The 22,334-nt window shown below is 44.6% G+C and overlaps 1 protein-coding gene across 3 annotated transcripts in view; it reads right to left on the reverse strand.

Annotated features, from left to right (window-relative positions):
* Window positions 1-4,541: 4,541 nt before the first annotated feature.
* The window catches only part of LOC133343832 (ras-specific guanine nucleotide-releasing factor 2-like), a 74,703-nt gene continuing 56,910 nt past the window's right edge, over window positions 4,542-22,334 (reverse strand). The window contains exons 15-27 of one of the 3 annotated variants that reach the window (XM_061553731.1): window positions 21,726-22,099; window positions 20,476-20,592; window positions 17,259-17,468; window positions 15,728-15,822; window positions 14,338-14,450; window positions 14,140-14,200; window positions 12,814-12,917; window positions 11,413-11,497; window positions 10,690-10,887; window positions 10,380-10,459; window positions 9,879-9,996; window positions 7,251-7,319; window positions 4,542-5,958 (exon numbers count right to left, since the gene is read on the reverse strand). In XM_061553731.1, the coding sequence (XP_061409715.1) occupies window positions 5,866-5,958; window positions 7,251-7,319; window positions 9,879-9,996; window positions 10,380-10,459; window positions 10,690-10,887; window positions 11,413-11,497; window positions 12,814-12,917; window positions 14,140-14,200; window positions 14,338-14,450; window positions 15,728-15,822; window positions 17,259-17,468; window positions 20,476-20,592; window positions 21,726-22,099 (1,717 nt within the window). In that variant the 3' untranslated portion in view covers window positions 4,542-5,865. Of the gene's footprint in view, window positions 5,959-7,250; window positions 7,320-9,878; window positions 9,997-10,379; window positions 10,460-10,689; window positions 10,888-11,412; window positions 11,498-12,813; window positions 12,942-14,139; window positions 14,201-14,337; window positions 14,451-15,727; window positions 15,823-17,258; window positions 17,469-20,475; window positions 20,593-21,725; window positions 22,100-22,334 lie in introns of all 3 variants that reach the window. The other 2 variants (XM_061553730.1, XM_061553733.1) reach the window with 2 other exon arrangements.

Consider the following 22,334-nt stretch of genomic DNA (forward strand, 5'->3'; position numbering starts at 1 on the left):
GATGCGGGTTGATTACATACAATTCAGTGGTAATTGTGAACAGTTTATTAGTTCTGATGACCTCTAACCTGAAACGTCCTCAACAAAAAAAGCAGGTGCCGTTCGATTGCGATTCAATTGGACGAGCACGTGTCTAAAGCCATGCAAAATTCGTATATCATTTGCCACACGTGTGCCAACTATTGCTCAAGCATATTCGTTGATTTATATGTGCCCGCACGTGGGCTAAGCTGAATGTGCGTGAATAGTTGTGTTTGCATTGATGCGTATGTGCCCCTAACAGTGCTGAGCATGCACGGTGCTAAGCCAGCATGCATAAATTCCAGTCATTGGAGCTGGATAATATTGCCACCGGCCTTAAATAGCGGAATGACGTTCCCCTACTTTACTCTTCGGTTTAACCCCCGCGCCCTCATCGTTTTCACGTGTCCCACAATTAGACACTTCCCTGAATGCTACCTCTCATTCCTTTAATATCCAGCACGCCATGCGCCCATTCCCCTTTGTACCACACTATCTGGCTGCTATACCCAGCCAGCCCCGTGTGTATATATATCCCATTTTTCCAGTTCTAGGCACTCAACCAACAGCCGTCGACGGTATATTGAGAACAATGGAATAGGGGGGGGGGGGTCGCTCGCTATAGCACAGGGCGGACTCACAACCTCACATTTCACCAACAGCAAAAACATTGCCTTGGGCAATGCTAGGCGAATACCTCCCCTGTAGCCACGCGTAACCCACTCTCGCATCCCGCTAAGAGGTTTCCTGGGTGACTGCCTCAAAGCCAGGCAGCAGCGAATTTTCTGGCCAGGTGGTATCCAATTTTCGTTGAGTGGACCACTCCGTTAACATACTGCGGAGAGAACACGATACACGATTGTATATAGGGGAGAACAAGGAGGGAGTCGTGCAAAATCTAAGCCAATCGTTTAAAAAAAAACTCTTAATAATTAATAACAATCGGCAAAATCAGTGAAGCGTACAATGCTAAAATGAGGCTTGCATTTTTGAGTGAATGCTTCGTGAATCGCAGCCCAGTTGCCGACTCGTGCTACATCGAGGCGAGAAAAGGCACGTGCCGATTTCAGCATCGATGTGCTCCTCCACAGTCTCCACACTTCAAGCTCAAGTGCAGTAATCATGTGGAACAGACATGATCAGATGAATATGTAATCAGCAAGGAAGAAACAACTCCTAAACTGCCATGAGATGGATATTACATCAATGTGCCTTCGGACCAAACTGCGTATTTCGTTAAGCCTAAGAATGAAGATGTTTTATGCACAGCATTATACATGATCATGCCTCCTTGAATAATTAAACCCCGGGTTTAATAACGCCTTGCTAACTAAGCACATAAAAAATCATAGACGTGCAAATTTTATTCAGTCGAGCGCTGCTTCCAAGAGGGGTGATTAGGCATTAATCAGATAATGCTTTTTATGGAATTGTTGCAATGCATGGATTAACACTAAACACTTAAATATACATGAAATATTCACCGAACTTGGATGAAAACCTATTCATTTTTTTTAATGATACATCCAATTTGGGTTGCAATTATATTGTGTATGAGTGCACCCAACACCTGCTTGTTGTGGGTACAGTTAATTTTGGATTATCTGTGGGAAGATTTGGGCATACGCCGGTTTCATAATTAGTTACTCCTGACTCGTTATGGGTCAGTGACTGCTCGCATGTATGTATGTTGAATTTCTTTCGCACCATACGTAGCCAACCGTGCTCATCGGATGTGCAGGGGGATTGACAACAACTAAATGAGTTTTCAGTGTAGATGTACAAGGGCACAGCTCCAGTGGCTTCCTAATGTCGGAAGGAAGAGCGTTCCAGACGGCCGCAGTAGCGCATCTGACAGCGCGAGATGCGGTGACAGTCTTTGTTCCATGGCGATCACCCACAAGCCACTGCGAGGATGATCGGAGTTTGTGTAATGGTTTTTGCTCCTTGACGAGATCAACAATGTATTGTGATTCATTTGTGGCAAGCGCTTTGTGTTTAATGAGTACAACCGCAGACGTGTCGGAAAGTAAACTCTAATTTTAAGTAAGTAAACAATCAATATTCGTTTTCTACATGTTTTTCATCGCTCAGGTTTTTGTTTTATTCGGGCCACCCGTTGTCTCCATTATATCAGGTAATCTAGAGATGGCTGTGTATGATTTTGCATTACCCATGCTTAACTGTTAATTGCCATGCACATGATTGACGAACCGTTTAAAGATAGTGTGTACTGCCGATTGTACACCAACTATGCACATTGGGAGAGCCGTGTAAAGCCTTCAACATCATCCGTATTTTTCGCTGCAGATATGGTTTCCCTTACCAACTGCACACAATCATAAGGAAAATATAACATACAAGTCATTCTACATTGTGAACGTTGCTGGTTATTACACTATTATGAGATGCATTATGTGCTGTAGTTGTTTATTTATTTAAGGTTTAAATAAATGTGAACTTGACTTTAATAAATCGGAGTTTATCTTAATTTCCATTTTTTTCCAATATTAATGGAAAACACTGCTCAGATAATTTCTCATGACTATATACTAATAAAGAACATTATATATTAACACGTAGATTAATGCGTGTCGTTAACAGCCATAATGTCATGTTTATACTTAAATAACTTACAGTAAGGTAAAATAAAGAGGCGCTTAGAACCCCAGTGATCAAAATGACTTCGGGTAAAGTTGCCTCCTCATAGGGGACCATTTTTATGGTCTTCGAATCCCCCAAAACAAGCCAATTGTGAGCCCACTAGACTGTAGTACGTACAATATCTGAGTACGCTTGTGCATTGCTGATGAGTAAGACCAACGCTGCTTTTCAACTGTGCTTCAATTATGCTCAACGAAATCAGCCTATCTCCACACGTGCCAAGCATGGGACAACTGTGAACCTGCAGAGAAATACTCTGTTTACAGGCAGCTGTATCGAATGGTTTCTGTCATGGGCTGGTATTCGTACGTGCAACCCATGTGCCCACCACAAAGCCATATGTGACACAAAACATCTATTTTGATACTGCTTTGGCAGTTGTGTATACGAGCAACACATGACTAAATAAATCAACACGTTTATTCATAACACTGTTAAATATATATTATGTTTCAGGCAGATCTCTGTAATGAAAAAGGCCATGGGCTGAAACCTCACCTATTCTCTCCACAGCACGGAGGCTCAAATCTAGCAGTGGATTTCAAATCTAGCAGTGGATTGGCTGTACATGTGCATACTCTATTCCTTCTATGAAAGTACTGTACATTTTACTTTTTACGTATATAAAATGGTATGCAAAGACACATTCTCACACTTGACCAGCTGATTGCTTGCTCCGCACCACCAGAGAGAATGTCTTCTTCCATCACCACAACGAAGTAAAGGTTTTAAGAAAAAATATCTGAATTATTAGACTGACTTGAAGCAGTGCACAGTATCCCTCGCAGTGTGGAGATCCTTAGTGTAAGAAATGATCATTTGTAAAAAATATATATTTTAATACCACTTTGCCTTCCTTACATTTAATAAAAGTATTTTTTTCAATTCATGCTAAAGTCATGCCAAAATGTTCAACCTGAATATCTCCGAATTCTAAAGGAATTTGATGTTTGGAAAAAGTTAGATGATTTTTTTTCTTGTTAACAGTTACAGAGGAAGTAATAAAAGTATGATCTACTGGTTTTTGACATCTTATAATGTAGCAGTTTTATCATCTTCCTTTGCAGTTAAGAATATGCAGCCAAATGAGCGGTATCTCATTAATAACCCACGGAGTTTTTCCCCCCCTCAAACCCATGAAATCCATTTTCATTTGAATAAATGTTTTTGGTACCTCATGTAAAATAACGTACACCATTCCAACGCCTAGGAAACCTATGTTAATGTACATACAACATAATAATACGTCGTTTATACTCACATGTTCTCTACAGCTTTGAAGCCAGAAGAGGTAAATATGAGTACTGATCGTGTTGCACAACGTACGTTCGTTCAAATGTGGCTCACACTCATTGGGCGCAACATTTCCCGGTTAAATCTCACGACTGATTTCACTGAACACAATTAATCAAAGTTGCGGTCAGTGCTTCGTTCAGGAATTAAATCCTTTCATTGTATATCATGCATAAAATATGTAGGCTAAATGGAACCTACAATAAAATATAAGATGCAAAAGTTGAAGTCTGGCAATGATTTGTTCATACCGCTGCGGGCAGAATGGCCTCCACTATAAGGCGCTAGAAAGCACACGCTCTCGAATGTAGTGTTGCCTACTCTTCCACACTGGTCAGACATCATGGAAGAGTGCTATGTTCTGCTTGGACGAAAGGAGGCTGCTATTTTTAATCGTTTGAAGAACAAAGGGCAGCTATCACGAACGACACCTTAGCCAGGCCATAGGGATTGATTGCATGTTCTCAGAGAGGATTTAGTGGAAGGAGTTTGTCATGAGTGAGAAAAATACAAATTATTGGCTGCACATAAGCTGCCTTTTATGAAAAACAAACACCAAGGTGTAACGTGCTTTCTTGCACTTTATGTAATAACCATTATTACATTTCAACATTGTACATATGCATATGAGTTACCAATCTCACAGAATCCAGAACAGAAACCATCAAAGCCAAAGGTATGTTCTCAATGTGTCGTCGATGCATCACCTAAAATCGTAAATCGTACACAAGTCTCAATAACAATCAGTATGTTTAGTAATTAAGAATAGTGTTAAAAAGATTTTTGTTTTTAAAAAAGAAACATCATGCAGGTTTGTGCCGTTTAACACAACCAATAAATAAACAGGACATCATAGTGCAACGTCAATCAGGCCAAGGGTTGACGAACAAAGCAAGCACGCCTTTGGTGCGCGCGCGTCCGAGCCTGCGTGCGAGTGAGTGCGAGCATCGTTTCCGCGTCGCGACTCGGGTGTGTGGTCATCCCTGGTGCGAGCGCTGAGAGAGACCACGGGTCAACAGCGCTCGTGCCGTGCTGAGCCGCAGAAACAACTGGCGGTGCGAGCCCATGCATGAATACTGGGAAATACGCCGCGGCCACCACCCCCCCCCCACTCGCCCCAGGGCATGCAAGCCCAAGCATCTGCATTTCCCAACAATAACGTTCATTTCCATGTTGTGTAGCTATTTTAGAATTTGCGTGCGTTTTAAATTAAGGCCACATTTATATTATCCTCTGTAGCCGAATAAGCAACGATACAATTCCTGTAATTTTTGCACATGCTAACTAAATTATATGTACATTTATATTCACATTCCATTAAATTAAATGGTGTATGAATATTGTAATGCATTTTTGTTGTTAAATCAGAAGGATTGAGAAAAAAAGGCATATTCATGCATTTTTGAATAAAATGCCATTCACATGCGCTTCCTATGCCTCAAGGTACTGATAATGCCACCTCTGTACAAAAATTAATCTCCATTCTGGACTTAATGGTTGATGTGAGGCAGGCATGCTTAAACACTATGCATTAGCAAAAACTTGTTTTGCTGCATATTAAAGCCTCAGTTACAAAAAAAGTCCCACTTGTGGCAAGCTCCAGTTTAAATTTCTGGCACAAGAGACATGACTGCCGCCAGACACATTTTTATTCCGCGTTCGCTTGCAACCTCTGCCACTCCGAGCAGTCACCTCCGTCGAAGACTCTCTTAGACACCTCGCTGGTCCGTGCAAACATCCGATTCCCTCAAATCATGCAGGGTAATCGAGCGGAGGCGAGGCCCCGCCTTCCCTCCCAAGCCCCCCCCCCCAACCCAACTGGCCTCGTCCGTGTGCTCTGTGTCAGAAGAGCGTTCAACTGACTTGGCTCATCATGCACCGGTATAGTCATGTGGGCAGCCTGGGTTCGATTTGCAGGGACAGCGCGTACAAACTGTCGTCGTCGCACACGTGCGCCCGGTCCAGCAGGAAGCGTGTCACCTACAGCAAGCCGCACACACGCACGCAGTGCACTCGCGTTGGAACACGTACGTCGTGAGGATTTCATTTTTTTATGTTTTGTTTTTATTATTTTATTATTTCCCTTCTACGTGAGTTTACCGAAAGAACCAATATAATGTACAGCAGTACTTGCAATGCAGTGGTGGTGTAGTCTCAGTGGGGGGGGGGGGGGGGAGCCGGAATAATTTCAGAGGGTGGCCCCCCCATCTTTCAATTTATAAAATTCCAGTGAGATGACAATCGAGATAAAGACACGAGATACGAATGTAGCGAGATAAGAGGAACGGAGACAACATTCGAGATCCACTGAGAGATCAGGGAAGAGAGATGTCGGCAAGATAGAGTTCAGAGAGATTAATTAGGTTTTTATGGTAATTAGCTTGTTATATTTGTGAGCATTTGAATTTGAGCTGATATTTGATGCACCCATAATTTTTCTTGTTATAAATCTGGGGCCCCTTGAGGTGTTTGGAGCCCGAAGCTTCTGCATTCTTTGCTTGAGCCTAGCACCACCACTGCTGCAATGCACCAACATCAACCTCCAAAACGTAATTTAAATGAAGGGATTTTTATACATTTAAAACGCTTTAAATTCTAAACTACAAGAAATTACATTCACATATATCTTATATGCAATATAGCTTAAGGTGCAGCCCTGCAATTTCTCGCTGACGCCACTGCTCGCAGAATGAGCTCGGGAGAGCTGCTTCAGAGGGTACATTGGCCTACTCTTCTACGCTGCCAGATATTTTGGAAGAGTTAAGAGTGCCCACATTTAACGCAACCACACGCGATCTGCCGATCGACTGCGGTGAACCGATTTATCGACAGAAGCGGGGGGATTAAACAAAAACGTGCCCATTATTTCAACTGCCACGCCAGGAGATCAAATCAGCAACCTCTGGATTGCAAGCCCAATGTGCTAACCATGACACTGTGGAAGATCCTAATATAATATATATAATAATCATCATCACCAGTGATGCCATTTCTATCTCAAGGCTGGATGAAGGCTTCCCCTGCACTCTTTTGGTCATTATTATTTGTTTTTATCATATTTCACCACACCGGTCAGTGCAAATTGATAAAGCGGACACCCTGAACCGGTTCAGATATCGCTTGCCACTGACATTATCTGTGGCTGGGAATTGAACTTGGGTTGCTGGGTTCCTCGTGCAGTGCACAAACAACTGTGCCAACTGCTCTATGACATGTGTGTGCTGTTTGTGACTGCGGTGTTTGGTAATGCAACGGGTAAAGTTCATTCTTACTCTTGTTTGGGGTTCGATGTTGTAGCAACTTGTCTGGAACTGCCGTATCTCTCTAATTATATGCGAAATCTGCAATGTGAAAGGTGACATTTTTTTATAACGAGGAAGCATAAACAAATGAAGATATAGCATCTATCAGGAGTAGCCAAACTTCCTGACCCTACGAGCCACATGCCAACTCCTGCATAGGGTAAAGGGCCACAAGATGCTGAATGAGTTATACGGGGTGGTCACGTACAGTGAGGGAAAAAAAGTATTTGATCCCCTGCTGATTTTGTACGTTTGCCCACTGACAAAGAAATGATCAGTCTATCATTTTAATGGTAGGTTTATTTGAACAGTGAGAGACAGAATAACAACAACAAAATCCAGAAAAATGCATGTCAAAAATGTTATAAATTGATTTGCATTTTAATGAGGGAAATAAGTATTGACCCCTCTGCAAAACATGACTTAGTACTTAGTGGCAAAACCCTTGTTGGCAATCACAGAGGTCAGACGTTTCTTGTAGTTGGCCACCAGGTTTGCACACATCTCAGGAGGGATTTTGTCTACCTCCTCTTTGCAGATCTTCTCCAAGTAATTAAGGTTTCGAGGCTGACGTTTGGCAACTCGAACCTTCAACTCCCTCCACAGATTTTCTATGGGATTAAGGTCTGGAGACTGGCTAGGCCACTCCAAGACCTTAATGTGCTTCTTCTTGAGCCACTTCTTTCTTGCCTTGGCCGTGTGTTTTGGGTCATTGTCATGCTGGAATACCCATCCACGACCCATTTTTAATGCCCTGGCTGCGGGAAGGAGGTTCTCACCCAAGATTTGACAGGTACATGGCCCTGTCCATCGTCCCTTTGATGCGGTGAAGTTGTCCTGTCCCCTTAGCAGAAAAACACCCCCAAAGCATAATGTTTCCACCTCCATGTTTGACGGTGGGGATGGTGTTCTTGAGGTCATAGGCAGCATTCCTCCTCCTCCAAAGACGGCGAGTTGAGTTGATGCCAAAGAGCTCCATTTTGGTCTCATCTGACCACAACACTTTCACCCAGTTGTCCTCTGAATCATTCAGATGTTCATTGGCAAACTTCAGACGGGCATGTATATGTGCTTTCTTGAGCAGGGGGACCTTGCGGGCGCTGCAAGATTTCAGTCCTTCACAGCGTAGTGTGTTACCAACTGTTTTCTTGGTGACTATGGTCCCAGCTGCCTTGAGATCATTGACAAGATCCTCCCGTGTAGTTCTTGGCTGATTCCTCACCGTTCTCATGATCATTGCAACTCCACGAGGTGAGATCTTGCATAGAGCCCCAGGCCAAGGGAGATTGACAGTTATTTTGTGTTTCTTCCATTTGCGAATAATCTCACCAACTGTTGTCACCTTCTCACCAAGCTGCTTGGCGATGGTCTTGGAGCTCATTCCAGCCTTGTGTAGGTCTAAAATCTTGTCCCTGACATCCTTGGAGAGCTCTTTGGTCTTGGCCATGGTGGAGAGTTTGGAATCTGATTTAGTGATTGCTTCTGTGAACAGGTGTCTTTTATACAGGTAACAAGCTGAGATTAGGAGCACTCCCTTAAAGAGTGTGCTCCTAATCTCAGCTCGTTACCTGTATAAAAGACACCTGGGTGCCAGAAATCTGTCTGATTGAGAGGGGGTCAAATACTTATTTCCCTAATTAAAATGCAAATCAATTTATAACATTTTTAACATGCATTTTTCTGGATTTTGTTGTTGTTATTCTGCCTCTCACTGTTCAAATAAACCTACCATTAAAATTATAGACTGATCATTTCTTTGTCAGTGGGCAAACGTACAAAATCAGCAGGGGATCAAATACTTTTTTCCCTCACTGTATGGTGGTCACTTAGCTGGTTTTCTCGTGCTGGTTGGCTCTGTAGGTTTGAACTTAGAAATCTATGGGAGTGTTCCACGAGTACTCATGCCTGGCTCAGCTGCCCTACATGAGTGCTACGTGCTGCTCTCGCTTCCACAGATGTGTCCTGTTTCAAATAGAGATTAATTGAAAACATGTTAACTATCTCTGTCTCTATCGAGCAAACTAGAACTGCTCAGGAATCACACGTATTCCATGGGCGACAGCAGAAAATTGGCACTGCGTTAAGTCACAAAACGTTAGTCATATCGATGCATTTATACAACTTATACGAGTAAATTATTTGACAACCCACTAATTTCACACAATTCACTCTTTTTGGTCATTTAAATAAATTAGAACTCGCTGACACGTAAAAAATATCTGGTCTGGGCTCATGGACTCATGTGGCTTGTGAGCTGTGGTTTGGCCACCACTGGTTTTTAATACACTCACAAACACACATTGAAATGTACATATTAATGTATTTGAAAACTAGCTCGGAAATATGTATATATAACGAACTTAGAATGTAAAACACGTGGATTTAATCCTCTAGCGAGTGAAACATTTGGTAAGGTGCAGTTGCCTGCAGTATTGTAATTGTTTTCCATGATACAGAGAAATATAAAAAAATTACTAGACTACATTGCCCCTCACTGGTATGAGAGTGTAACAGCATGGGCACCCTCAGCCCACACGTCAGCTGTTGGTGAGCAGTGACCGCGAGCAAAAACAGGCGACATGCACGGTGAGCACCAACCATTCTCATTTTTGAGAAATTGACGAGTCCTTCCTCCGTGAAGTTTGGTGTTCCCTCCTCAATGAAGGCCAGGTCCGTCAGGTACATACCCACGTAGGGCACGCAAGGTGGGTCACAGCTGCACAGGGCACGCCACGTATTAGGAAAGTGTATGCGTTCGTCTTCTTCCCCCCCCCCCCCCCCCCCATGAATAATGCGCATGTCGCAGTGTTTTAGCGCAATCTTGGGATACGGTGGCGTTTAGATGCTTCGTTATTTCGAGATTGTGTAGTAATTAATTGTGACTGCGTCTGATCAACGGTACGGCAGTTTTATATTGCTTCAGAAGCGTAGGTGTCTCTGGATACTGTATAAAATGATGACAGGTAATAAAGTCTGATTTATAATTGAGAATAATAGCTGCTTATAATGGCAGAACAAAAGACAAAACATTTTTAGACAGACTGGGCAATAAGCTGTGGGAGGTAAATTTTGTTGTGCTGTGACCTTCACTCCACTGACCTTTTCAGTGTCTCTCGGAGATTCTTAAATCGCCCTTCAGATGAAACTATTTTCTGGAGCTTGTCGATAAGCGCCTTTGTCTGAAATTAAACATTAATATTGTTCCAAATTCATTTGGAACGGCATAAAAAGGACGGTGGTTCACAATACCTGAACCCAAGTGATTCAACGCTCCGATGCCTACTCTGATCAAGCAACCCTTTGACTCATTACAAATATTTACAGAGAAACCATGTGATGCAAACGATTAACGAAATCAAATGTCAGCTAGTCGTAGAAGTCTTATCGGGAGGTCTCCCGTGGATATTACCTGCTTGGATACACGGGCCCAGGTTTTCTTGAGCCGGTAGACGGCACTGCGGTTGAGTGCGGATGTGATCTGCAGCACCGTGTTATAGCTGTGCAAACAGCGACAGATGTCGGCCACTGCCACCCACTTGTCGATGGCAGCGGCTCGGGCCCCCACATCCATTCGGCTTGCAATCTCCCAGGCCACCAAGTTGCTCATCTGTGCGGAAAATTGAGTCTTTGTTAGACTTGGGGTGCACCAGACTGAGACCACCATCAAAGATTCAATCGCCTCCAGATTGTTTTTTATTATTTGTTTCCCTTGCCCTGAAAATTACCAACGTGGATGCCTTTACTTTTAAATGTATTATTTAAATTAATGTATTTATTAATCTTGGGATTTGTACAAGGTGGTGCATTCACGTTGAAATGTGATTCAGAGCAGCTTTTTTGACCGAGGCCTGTCTCGTTCTGCAAATTGGATATTAAAAAAACCCTTTTATTTCCACGTTTTGCGTGTCAAATGAAACCGTTATAAACAACAGAGTGCAATGCATACAATATCCACGTGCAATGACAACACGTTAGCAAACACACACGCAAGTACCCGTAGTTTCTTTATTCTTTATACGCGAGTAGGATTTTTCTGCTTACTTTTTGAAAATATTTTTAAAATATCTTTGTCTCCATTAAGCTGCATGCCCCAAGCTTAAGGTGATCACGTGCCGCTCCCTCGTGCCATTACCTCATTAAAGTGCTTGCTTGTCCTCATGATTTTAGGCGCACGTTCGTTTTTGTCAGATTTCATCCATCCACGGTCTAAAAACTCCCTGAGACGACACGCATTTCGCATGTAATTTTCCACATGTGACATTTCCTCCTCCTCAAATAACATGGGTTTGCACATTGACAAAATGTCAAAACATCCGACGCTGTGTCGGTAGGGTGGGGGAATTGAAAGGGCAGTGTTTCATCCCTTGATTCATTGCCGCTTTTCGACAGGCAAGGGGTCAACCGATGATGTAAATGGGGGCCTGCGCTGGCCCTGTCGCCAGGGCCATGTGTCACAGAGCAAGGATGCAATGGTGCAAAAAGGATGTGTGCCAAGGAGTTAGGGCGGTATTTGCGCACCTTTAAGTAGTAGGCAAAAATCAATTGTAAAAAAATGCGGGAGTCTGTAACAAATGAATTATTATTACTTATTGATTTTGAAGTTTAAGCCTCACTAACCCAGCAGGAAACCACGTCAGACCGCCAGCTTTGTTTTAGTGATTGCAACACTGTACGTATATTGATCGTAGGGCACAACATTAATAGATTACATTAATAGTGTGTTTTATCTCTGGACACATCAGATGCAGGGCACGAACTCAGAATGCCTCCATCTGACAGGCCCTGTCACCGCCTTCATTACAGTTAATGCAATTAACATCGGAAGCAGCCACTGGGCACGCAGCCCATTTCCATTTTGCAAGCACAAGAGCGACACATTTAGGTGGGCACACGAACAAAAGGCATGTTTGCATCACACAGCTACTTCTAATGTACCCTCTCTGGCTTCTCAATGTGCTGTGGATGGTTATTGCCTCGAAACTTTAACTGGCATAGCCACAATCCTTTTACGGCAGCGTGAATGAAAAAGGCGCTATTATTTGAGTTCGTTCACTGCCAACGCAGTGTCATCAAACAATGTGTTTGCTTAATAGTTACGATCATCTTGACTCGATAAACACCGCAAGGCACACGATGCAAACGTAACTAAAATATAAAATTAGGCACCACTTTTGAACCACCTCACATGAACCCCCTGTGACCCGTGCGATGGGAGGGATAATTAATTCATAAATACACATCCAGTGCGCGCGCACACAGCTGCGATGATCTCTGGGAACCCAAGGGAGTCGATTGGAAAGGCAACTGTTAAATCAGTCTCGGTGGTATTCAAAGGTGTGAATCTAACTGTCTCTCAACAGAGGCACGTGGTAAACACTCATATAAATAATGCCTGTGCGGTAAATGTTGAAACAGAAATTCACATTCCATAACAACGCAGCCCTTGCCTGATCCCTTCACTTTGATTGCTCTTCAGCTTTGAGCATCAGACTGAAACCCTGGTGTGCTGCACAACAACAACAATTGCACTCACTGGTACGGGATGCTTCTGAATACGAGAAAGTCCAGAAGAGTCAGCTGTTCGGCCAGCTCCAGCACGGACAGATATTCAAACTGTTCTGGCTTCATCTCCTCATTCTGAAAATTGCAAAACGTACTCCCCTGTGAATAGCAGACACGCTACTTGTTGAGGCGTATACCTTGAACACATGTCATAAAGCCCCGAGTGTTATGGTTTTATTTCATTGGATTAGTGTGCATTCTTAAACATTATTTTTTAATTCCTTTCAAATATTTTTTCTTCTTCCGACACTTGGTGGGTATTAGCGTCTTTGATTAACTAAATGTGCCGACAGACCTACATGAATCTGTATTAGCCTTCCGCTCATTTCAAAGTTGATCGGGAAACTCATTTCTAAGAATATATGTTATTATGCATTTGCACTTGTTTTACCCGGTTGCACAAACAAGAAACAACACCGTATTTAAAGGGTACAGTACTGATGGTAACAGAATGATTTTTATCAATGCAGATCGAACAGCGAGTACACACAAGACACAGTTTTCTTACTCCATCAGCTGGGCCACAATAGCATAACGATAGAGCAAGAGAGAAAAACAAGACACTGGTGATCAATCATTGTCTCAGTCTTGAGTCTTATATCTTGTTTGAGAATATTCATATCTTAATACATGCTGACTTTTCAAAGATAATGATCAATTCCATATTTACGATTATATGCATGGTGTATTCTATACGAATGACACAATAAGCCAATTAACTTGCTGCTGCATGGGACATATTACAGATGCAGGTCATTTCAGACTGTTATTACGGTGTGCTGACTTTCCTAATTGTGTGAGATCATACGCAGTGGCTTGTAAATGTGTTCTCTAATGAAGGTACAATTTAATCACATTCAGTTACACCTAATGGTTAATTTCATCGCTATAACAAGCCATTATATTACATTTAAACTCATTTTGATTTGTGTTTTGTAGAACAAAACCCACAAATGTAAGTAAAATACAGATTATACTGTGGGTTAAAATATGGGTATTCTGACCTCTTCGAAGACAATATGGCCAGTGTGGTAGAGAATGCCAAATATTTACTCGAAGGGCTTGATAGAGAGTTCTCATAGCGAAGGTACTTCCACCAGCAGTGGTGTAAGTAAGCAATTGACGGGCTGCACCTTAAACATTAACGGTGAGGAAATACTGCCCTGGCTTTCAAACAAGCAGAAAAAGTCCTTTTATTGCCGGTGCCATATTAAGTGGAGATGAGAGCAGAGTGGTGCCAGTCTGTGTATGACTGATGGAATGGCAGTTAATAGAGGGAATGCACATGCACACTAACCGTGAGTGAGACTTTCTCCAGAGTCAGCTGACCGTCGTCTGCCTCTTCTGTCATTAGGGCCCTGCACACGACAGCAGTGGCAGCTTTAAAATGAAAACCGCGAATTAAACATGAAGCAGCAAATACAAGCAAACGCTCTTTTGAATGTCAAGAATGCGTTGCGTCGCAGCTGAGAACAATACCGCCCTCGGTTCTGACCTTAGAATGTTGTTTGCGGCTTTTCTCTCCTGAAGCAACAGCTCTGGATCACGCATTATGTCCTCTAGAAATCCAATCACCGTGGCTTTCAGTTTACTATCCAATTCAAAATCCTAAAAGAGAGAGGAAAAATGCAATGGCTTGCCTTGAATCTAAAAATAAACTACATTGTGCGAGGCACCATTCTTCTACCAATGCAGCAGCAGCAGCGGCAGGATATTTATCTATACACATTCGGTCGTATATTGGAATATAACTAGCAATGGTCTCTGCCTCTTTCAATTGACGTTAAATAGAAATGATGTCTCGAGCGCAATGCCAGTGTTTTATTGCTCGAGGGAAGGGACATTATTGAGGTGGTAAATGATGGCGATTTGTTCGGTGTTTCATTTGTACCGTACACTGCGACGGGGAGGGGGGTAATACATTACCTTAGTTGCTGTAAAAGGGGAATGATGTTGTAAAGTAATTTATAAACTCCGCGCACTGCTCCAAGTATGATATGTGGCACAGTGAAGCATTTATTTATTTTTTAAATGTGAAGATTTTGAGATGAATGCGGTAAGTGGTGGTCATATTTAGCCACTGCAAGATCGTGCAGCATGGAATGCCTTCTTGGCGACGGATTGGAGGGTTTAATTGAAACAGTTGAACGCTATTTTTTGCAAAGTAAACAAATGGAGTGTGTCTGCCTTATTGATGGCTAGCAGTGGTTAATAAATCCATTAGATCCAATGCAGCACATTTAAAAAGCCTCGGTCGACATTAATCTCATTGCATATAATTTGTATTACAGCTTTCAATAAAAATGAAAAATTACATACTTGAAATAAAAATTGTAAAAATATTTTTTAGAGCAGCCATATCCATTTTTTACATTGTGTGACTAGCTTATCTGTTAATGACCATGGCAAAATGTGGCAAAACACGTGAGGCATATAGTTCGATACCTGTGAGGAAAAAATAAACCATGTGGGCCAGTCATCCATATGGTGTCTGGTCTGAATAAATAACACTTAAAAAAAACCAGTAATGATGTTGATGTTGTTCAAACTATGACCTAACAAAAACAGCAAATATTTATGCAATATTAATATTGGAAATATTCATTAAGAGTATATAACATAATCATGAACAACTGGCCATGCTATTGTGATTGTCATAATACGCTCCGAAAAGACAGATCCCAAACTCCAAACTTGTACCTGGTATCCGGGAAGTTAAACAAATCTGTTCATACACATTCACCAACCGGATTAAACGATTCGACCCCCCTCCCCCAATTTCACTTTAAAAGATGGGAGCGGGGGGGGGGTGCATCTTATAATCTGGAGGATATGGAACATCTCTGTTTCGTGACTTTCATCATTTCGAGCAGTGCTTCACAAACCTGCGAATGCTTGAAAACCCAGTGACGCATCACATTCAAGACACGATTCTTGGCAGCCCGTCGGATCGCAAACTCCTTGTCCAAGGTTTGCTGGTCTGTTAAATAAACACCCGCATGTCCGTCCATGCAATGGGCTGTTGCACATTTTACACGATGGCACACCACTTAGTAGTCATACCGTGTTGGTGTGAGTCCTTATAAATGTGGCAATTGGATAATTAAGATGGTGATTTTAAGCATAATTGTGCTATGAAGGACCATTGCCCCAAATGTTGACTATTATATATATATTTTCTTTTTAAGGCAGTGTTTACTGACAAAGGTATTCAAGTTTTTTTGTGAGGATTATTGGGTCTCTCAGGAATTTAAAAAACCCACAATGACTGATGGTGACCCCCAGTGCTGCTGTTACGTGGCGTGCATATGAAATGTGATGATCCTTCAGTGACTATACCGACATTGACTGAATACATTAAAAATAGGGTTTTTTTCTTTTCTTCCACCAAACAGAAAGTGAGGGTTGAAGCCTTGGATGCTTGGCATTGCTAATGAGTAGTATTATTTGCCAGGTATATGGCGATTAATGTCAGCTGGACCTGTCTATGTCAGTGATCCATACAAAATATATTTGTACACGGCACAGCACATCCAGTATGCCTGGGGCTTATGGCTGTGGCTACTCGTCACGTGACCACTCCAGTCTTAACAATGACTCGGAACAAATTCTGTGAGTAATGAAGCTCTGCAGGTATGTATTTTCTCTTGGTATAAACTATAGAAAGGCTAGCCAATGGGTGAACTGGTTTTTAGAGATGGACATTATCCTTTTGTCAATTAAAAGTATCACTTCCAAGTTTAAATGGTCTTCATGAACACCATGTAAACAATTATACATGATGAGTAGTGCACACAAAAGATGATAATCGAAAATCTCATTAGTTTGGGCAATTTCATATCTCATTATCTTGACATTTTGATCAGCAATATTCCACATTTACACTTTTTTTTTATCACCACTCATAACATTAGAGTTATTGGTCACGGCTCATGCAATTTTAAAAGCATTACTTGAAGGGCTTAATTAAAACTGTTGAGAAAAGTAAGGGCGCTTGGGCAGTAGATGTCACTCGAAGGGATGATGGCCCGTGGTGAAGAAGATTGACGGACTGGCGGGGAAGGAATAGAAGGAATAGAATGTGCTCGCGAGAACGACCACCGAATAGAGATGGAGCGATGAAATCAGCTCGCGTGCAGGTGCAAGGTGGATTATTTACATTGCGCGATTATGAGCGATGATGGCATTTGCTCGTGGACGCCTTCATCCGGCAACAGATTGATCGTGGATGATGATGACGACGATGAATGGTGAACTGAGCTGGCTCCCGGTTAACCTGAAGCTGTCCATCGCTACGAAGCCACCGCCGCCGCCGCTAACACCGAGCCCGTGACTTTTACCAACGGGGGCGAGAGTGAGAGACGGTGGGTGGGTGGGTGATTCATTTGATTTATTTTTGCTGCTGTTGTCGAGCACCGTTGAGCGAGTGCCTGCGCAGGCGCTCCTCGTGCGTGGGGGGTCCCGCGAGGCCGTCGTGGGCCGGGCTGCCGTGGTTGGCGCCGGCCGTGGCGATGGCGAAAGCGGACACGGCCGTCACGGAGCGCAGGTGGTTGTCGACCTCGCGCGAGCTGGCCGCCACCACGCCCGAGCCCGCCACGCCGCTGTTCAGGTGCAGCAGCGAGATGTCTGCGGCGTGGGGCATGTGGGAGCGGGGCAGGTGGGAGGGGAAGGGGCCGTCCGTTACGGAACGCCGAGGCCCGGCACCCCGCGGGCGAGGAACGTGGCCGCCGCTGAACGAGAGGGGCCACAAGCTCCTTCCTGTCAACGCGCCGGGCCTCTTCGGAGACCGTCCGCCGGGCCCCCATCGTCTTCCCCGCCACTGACACAGTTGGCTCACGTGACTGCCCTGCTCGTGACGTCGTTGCAATGCTGTGCTCTTCAGTAAAGCATGGATCGGAGAGTTTTTCTGCTCACTTTGAATAGGTCATCGCGCATGACGACTGGCCGGTGTGGACGAGGAGGGCAAATGCCCTCGAGAGGGGACTCTAGAGGGTATTTTGCCAGCAGTGGCATGAGCAAGACATTTCAGGGCTGCACCGTTACCTTTTAGCTTCTAACAGGAAGTATGAATAAAAGAGACAATTTGTTTCATGTTTGTCGCTATTTCCTGGATGTGGCTAGAAATGCAGTGCTTTTAAGACAGGGTTGGCTGTTGACTAAATAGATTAAGGCGAGCCAACAGGCTTTGACAGAGAGGCATTATCTGTTTGCGAATTAAATAGTGTTTACTTTAAATGTAGCCTTCATTAACACACACTGACAATAGAGGGAGCATGAAAAAATAGAAACAATATTTGTTGACGGTTTCTGCTCTCTGCTGGATGTGCTGGTGCATAAGCAATTGCAATGCTTTGAATATTTGGTTGATGGATCTCAAAGAGATCTGCACATGCGGGAAATACCCACATGCAGGCATCATTCATGTTCCTTCCACACTCAACAAGGAATTGACCACACAACCTCAAACAGGATCCTCCTGGATAAGTATGTAGGCTGTATAAGTAGAACTTGATCATAATTCTACTGTATTTGTATTATTATGGCCAATTCCTATATGCTAACAGTTCACACAAAACGCATATCAATGACATATTTGGTGGGCTCAGGGTGTTTGATTTATTGCACTTTAGAACTTGATATCAAAATGCATGAAGCTTGATGTGTCAGTAATATATATGCTGTTGCATCTTTATTGCATGCAGACTGTTTGGTTCAATTTATTTGAATCCCCCACAGCGGCATCAGTGGTAAAAGTGACCTACTGAGATATTGGATGTGCCTGCATGTTTATGCAGTGCAGAGGGAACGAGTAAGACAATGTAAATCAGCACCACCTCTAATAATGTATAGGAATTCATGCCCAGACCATATTGATACATGGATTACTGAGCAATGATTGATTTCCTTACAGGTGTAGATTGTGCGCTTTACTGTGATCGAACAGCTTGTTATCGAACAAGTTAATTCCATTAAATTATGCACTAACAAATTAAGGATTTATAAGATGATTCGGACACTACTAGGAATGAAAAATAGTTCATCCTCTCACGTCACTCTATTTAATATTAACGTTTATTTTTTTACATATCTGAACAACGCAGCCGACACGTGCAGGAGGGTAATGTGTGTGTACTGCCCAACTCTTCCTCCAACACGTCTGGCCAGTGTGGAAGAGAAGGCCAAATACCCACTGCAGGGGCTCTCTCAAGCTCCCTCTAGCCGAGGCCCTTCTGACAGCAGTGGTGAGAGCACAGACATTGCAGGGCTGCACCTTAAGTGTATCTCTACGGTGTGTCTCACATCTAGTGTGTCACTGGTACATTTGCCATGAATGAATATCCAGCAGGTGCATGGGAGTGCCGTGGTGTCTCACCTGCCCAGAGACAGTACAGGTGCTGTGGTATCTCACCTGCCCAGAGACAGTACAGGTGTCGTTGTATCTCACCTGCCGAGAGGCAGTACAGGTGCCGTGGTGTCTCACCTGCCGAGAGGCAGTACAGGTGCCGTGGTGTCTCACCTGCCCAGAGACAGTACAGGTGCCGCGGTGTCTCACCTGCTGAGAGGCAGTACAGGTGTCGTGGTATCTCACCTGCCCAGAGACAGTACAGGTGTCGTGGTGTCTCACCTGCCGAGAGGCAGTACAGGTGCCGTGGTGTCTCACATGCCCAGAGACAGTACAGGTGCCGCGGTGTCTCACCTGCTGAGAGGCAGTACAGGTGTCGTGGTATCTCACCTGCCGAGAGGCAGTACAGGTGCCGTGGTGTCTCACCTGCCGAGAGGCAGTACAGGTGCCGTGGTGTCTCACCTGCCGAGAGGCAGTACAGGTGCCGTGGTGTCTCACCTGCCCAGAGACAGTACAGGTGTCGTGGTATCTTACCTGCCGAGAGGCAGTACAGGTGTCGTGGTATCTCACCTGCCGAGAGGCAGTACAGGTGCCGTGGTGTCTCACCTGCCGAGAGGCAGTGCAGGTGCCGTGGTGTCTCACCTGCCGAGAGACAGTAGAGATGCCGTGGTGTCTCACCTGCTGAGAGGCAGTACAGGTGTCGTGGTGTCTCACCTGCCCAGAGGCAGTAGAGATGCCGTGGTGTCTCACCTGCTGAGAGGCAGTGCAGGTGCCGTGGTGTCTCACCTGCCGAGAGGCAGTACAGGTGCCGTGGTGTCTCACCTGCCGAGAGGCAGTACAGGTGCCGTGGTGTCTCACCTGCCGAGAGGCAGTACAGGTGCCGTGGTGTCTCACCTGCCCAGAGACAGTACAGGTGTCGTGGTATCTTACCTGCCGAGAGGCAGTACAGGTGTCGTGGTATCTCACCTGCCGAGAGGCAGTACAGGTGCCGTGGTGTCTCACCTGCCGAGAGGCAGTGCAGGTGCCGTGGTGTCTCACCTGCCGAGAGACAGTAGAGATGCCGTGGTGTCTCACCTGCTGAGAGGCAGTACAGGTGTCGTGGTGTCTCACCTGCCCAGAGGCAGTAGAGATGCCGTGGTGTCTCACCTGCTGAGAGGCAGTGCAGGTGCCGTGGTGTCTCACCTGCCGAGAGGCAGTAGAGATGCCGTGGTGTTTCACCTGCTGAGAGGCAGTGCAGGTGCCGTGGTGTCTCACCTGCCGAGAGGCAGTAGAGATGCCGTGGTGTCTCACCTGCTGAGAGGCAGTACAGGTGTCGTGGGCTCACTGGGGATCTCGTGGGAGACTCTGCAGCTTTGGCAGTGTCGCTTAATTCTACTCCAGGTCGTCCCAACAGCCCCGCACTCATCGCTTCACACCCCACGCAGTGCACACACACACACACGAGATCACACATACGTACCCATAAGCACGCACTGACACTCACATGACATAAACGCACACAAGGCACGAATTAAAATGAGACGTAACCACATGGGAAGGATTAAGATGTTGATATATGTATGCTGTAATGTAGACGTTTGTTTTACTTAAATGTGTATTCAGACAGAATTAAACAGCCACACATTAATGTGTTTAAATTTCCCACACGTATAATAATTTCCATTCACAAAATAAAAATTCACCACAGAAAGAGAATGCGATAATTTTTAAAGCTAAAAGTGTCATCGGCGTTGAGATGATTTGCCTAAGCTAACTTGTGCAAAAGTATATTGTACATACAAATCAAGAATGTACATACCATAATTAATCATTATTATTAATATATTTTTTATCGGACAGTTGGCATCACTCTCCCTGCCAACATTGAGCCATTATGCAGTCCAAGAAAGACATTTCAGAACCCAGTGATGTGTTTCTTGGTATGTCAGCCCCATCATTACCACATTACAACTATAGGCCCTTAACTATCCACACACACACAAAACAGCAGATGCCCCACGGATAAATCGGTCCCTGCCATAGCAGTGTAGAATGTACACCACTGGTTCATTAAATTTCAAAGCATCACAGTTAGTGAGCTCAGTCACTAAAGACCCAAAATTCAAAGCGGTCAGCAACATACAGCACGATTGAAGATGTTTTAATGAGAGTTCATGTATCCTCTAATCACCAAACAGTGGAAAGAACGACGCACACCAACATTGCGCCCGAAGTCAACAAATAATGACGACAACTTCTATAGCTCCGTAACATGGCAAGCCATTACACAAATCAGCTCACACACACACACCGACTGAATTATTAGACACAGCCCCAACTTTTGCTTAAAAATTCCGTGGGGAAAAGTGCATTTAATAATTTGCAGAGTTCCGGTACCATATTTCTTGAATTGGGCAAGGCTGTAAGACAGACACGCTGACTCCCAAAACTCTTGTTTAGATTCCAGGGAGAGCCAGGTACTGGGACGTCCATCGTAACACCGCCCCCAACCCAACCCACCCCACCCCACCCCCAACCTCCTCACCATCTCATCCACTAACCGTGTCTGAAGCTCTTCTTGAGGAGGCTCTCTGCCTCCACTGGGCCTTTGTCCCCGCTTCCCTCCTCCAAGATGCCCACCGTGGTGAGATCCAAAGGCGACGGTGCATGTGCCGGCGAGGGCACGGAGGCTGGAGGCACCGCGACTGCGCCGTGAGAGTCGGCTGCGCCAGCCAGGGACAAGTCGAGCGCCTGGAAGCCGCCGCCGCCGCTGCCGATGGTCGGCACGGTGCCCAGCGGCGAGTGGCGGCTCCGCACCGGCGAGGAGGCCACGAGCGGAGTGGAGGGGAGGCTGCGCAGAGGCTTGGGCGAGCGCGCCGTGTCGTTGCAGCACAGCCGGCCTCCCGACGAGTTGGCAAAGAACAATTCCAGAGAGCTGAGGACGTTGCGAAGGGGGAATGAGAGCAGATATACCCTGAGGGTGTATGTTGGCTGCGGACAGCGGCAACGCCAGCGATATGAGAACAAACGTATGGCCCCACGCAGCGAGAGGGGCCCTGTATTCGGGAAAGATGAGCACAACAAGTTCACCTCTGTATCTTGTCGGCGGCTATATTCTCTGATTTCACGACATTTGTCTCTTATCTACGCCTCATTCATTTCACGACATT

This window comes from Lethenteron reissneri, chromosome 18, assembly GCF_015708825.2.
Source record: "Lethenteron reissneri isolate LAM-NWPU_2019-01 chromosome 18, ASM1570882v1, whole genome shotgun sequence".
In the NCBI taxonomy this organism is placed as follows: Eukaryota; Metazoa; Chordata; class Hyperoartia; order Petromyzontiformes; family Petromyzontidae; genus Lethenteron; species Lethenteron reissneri.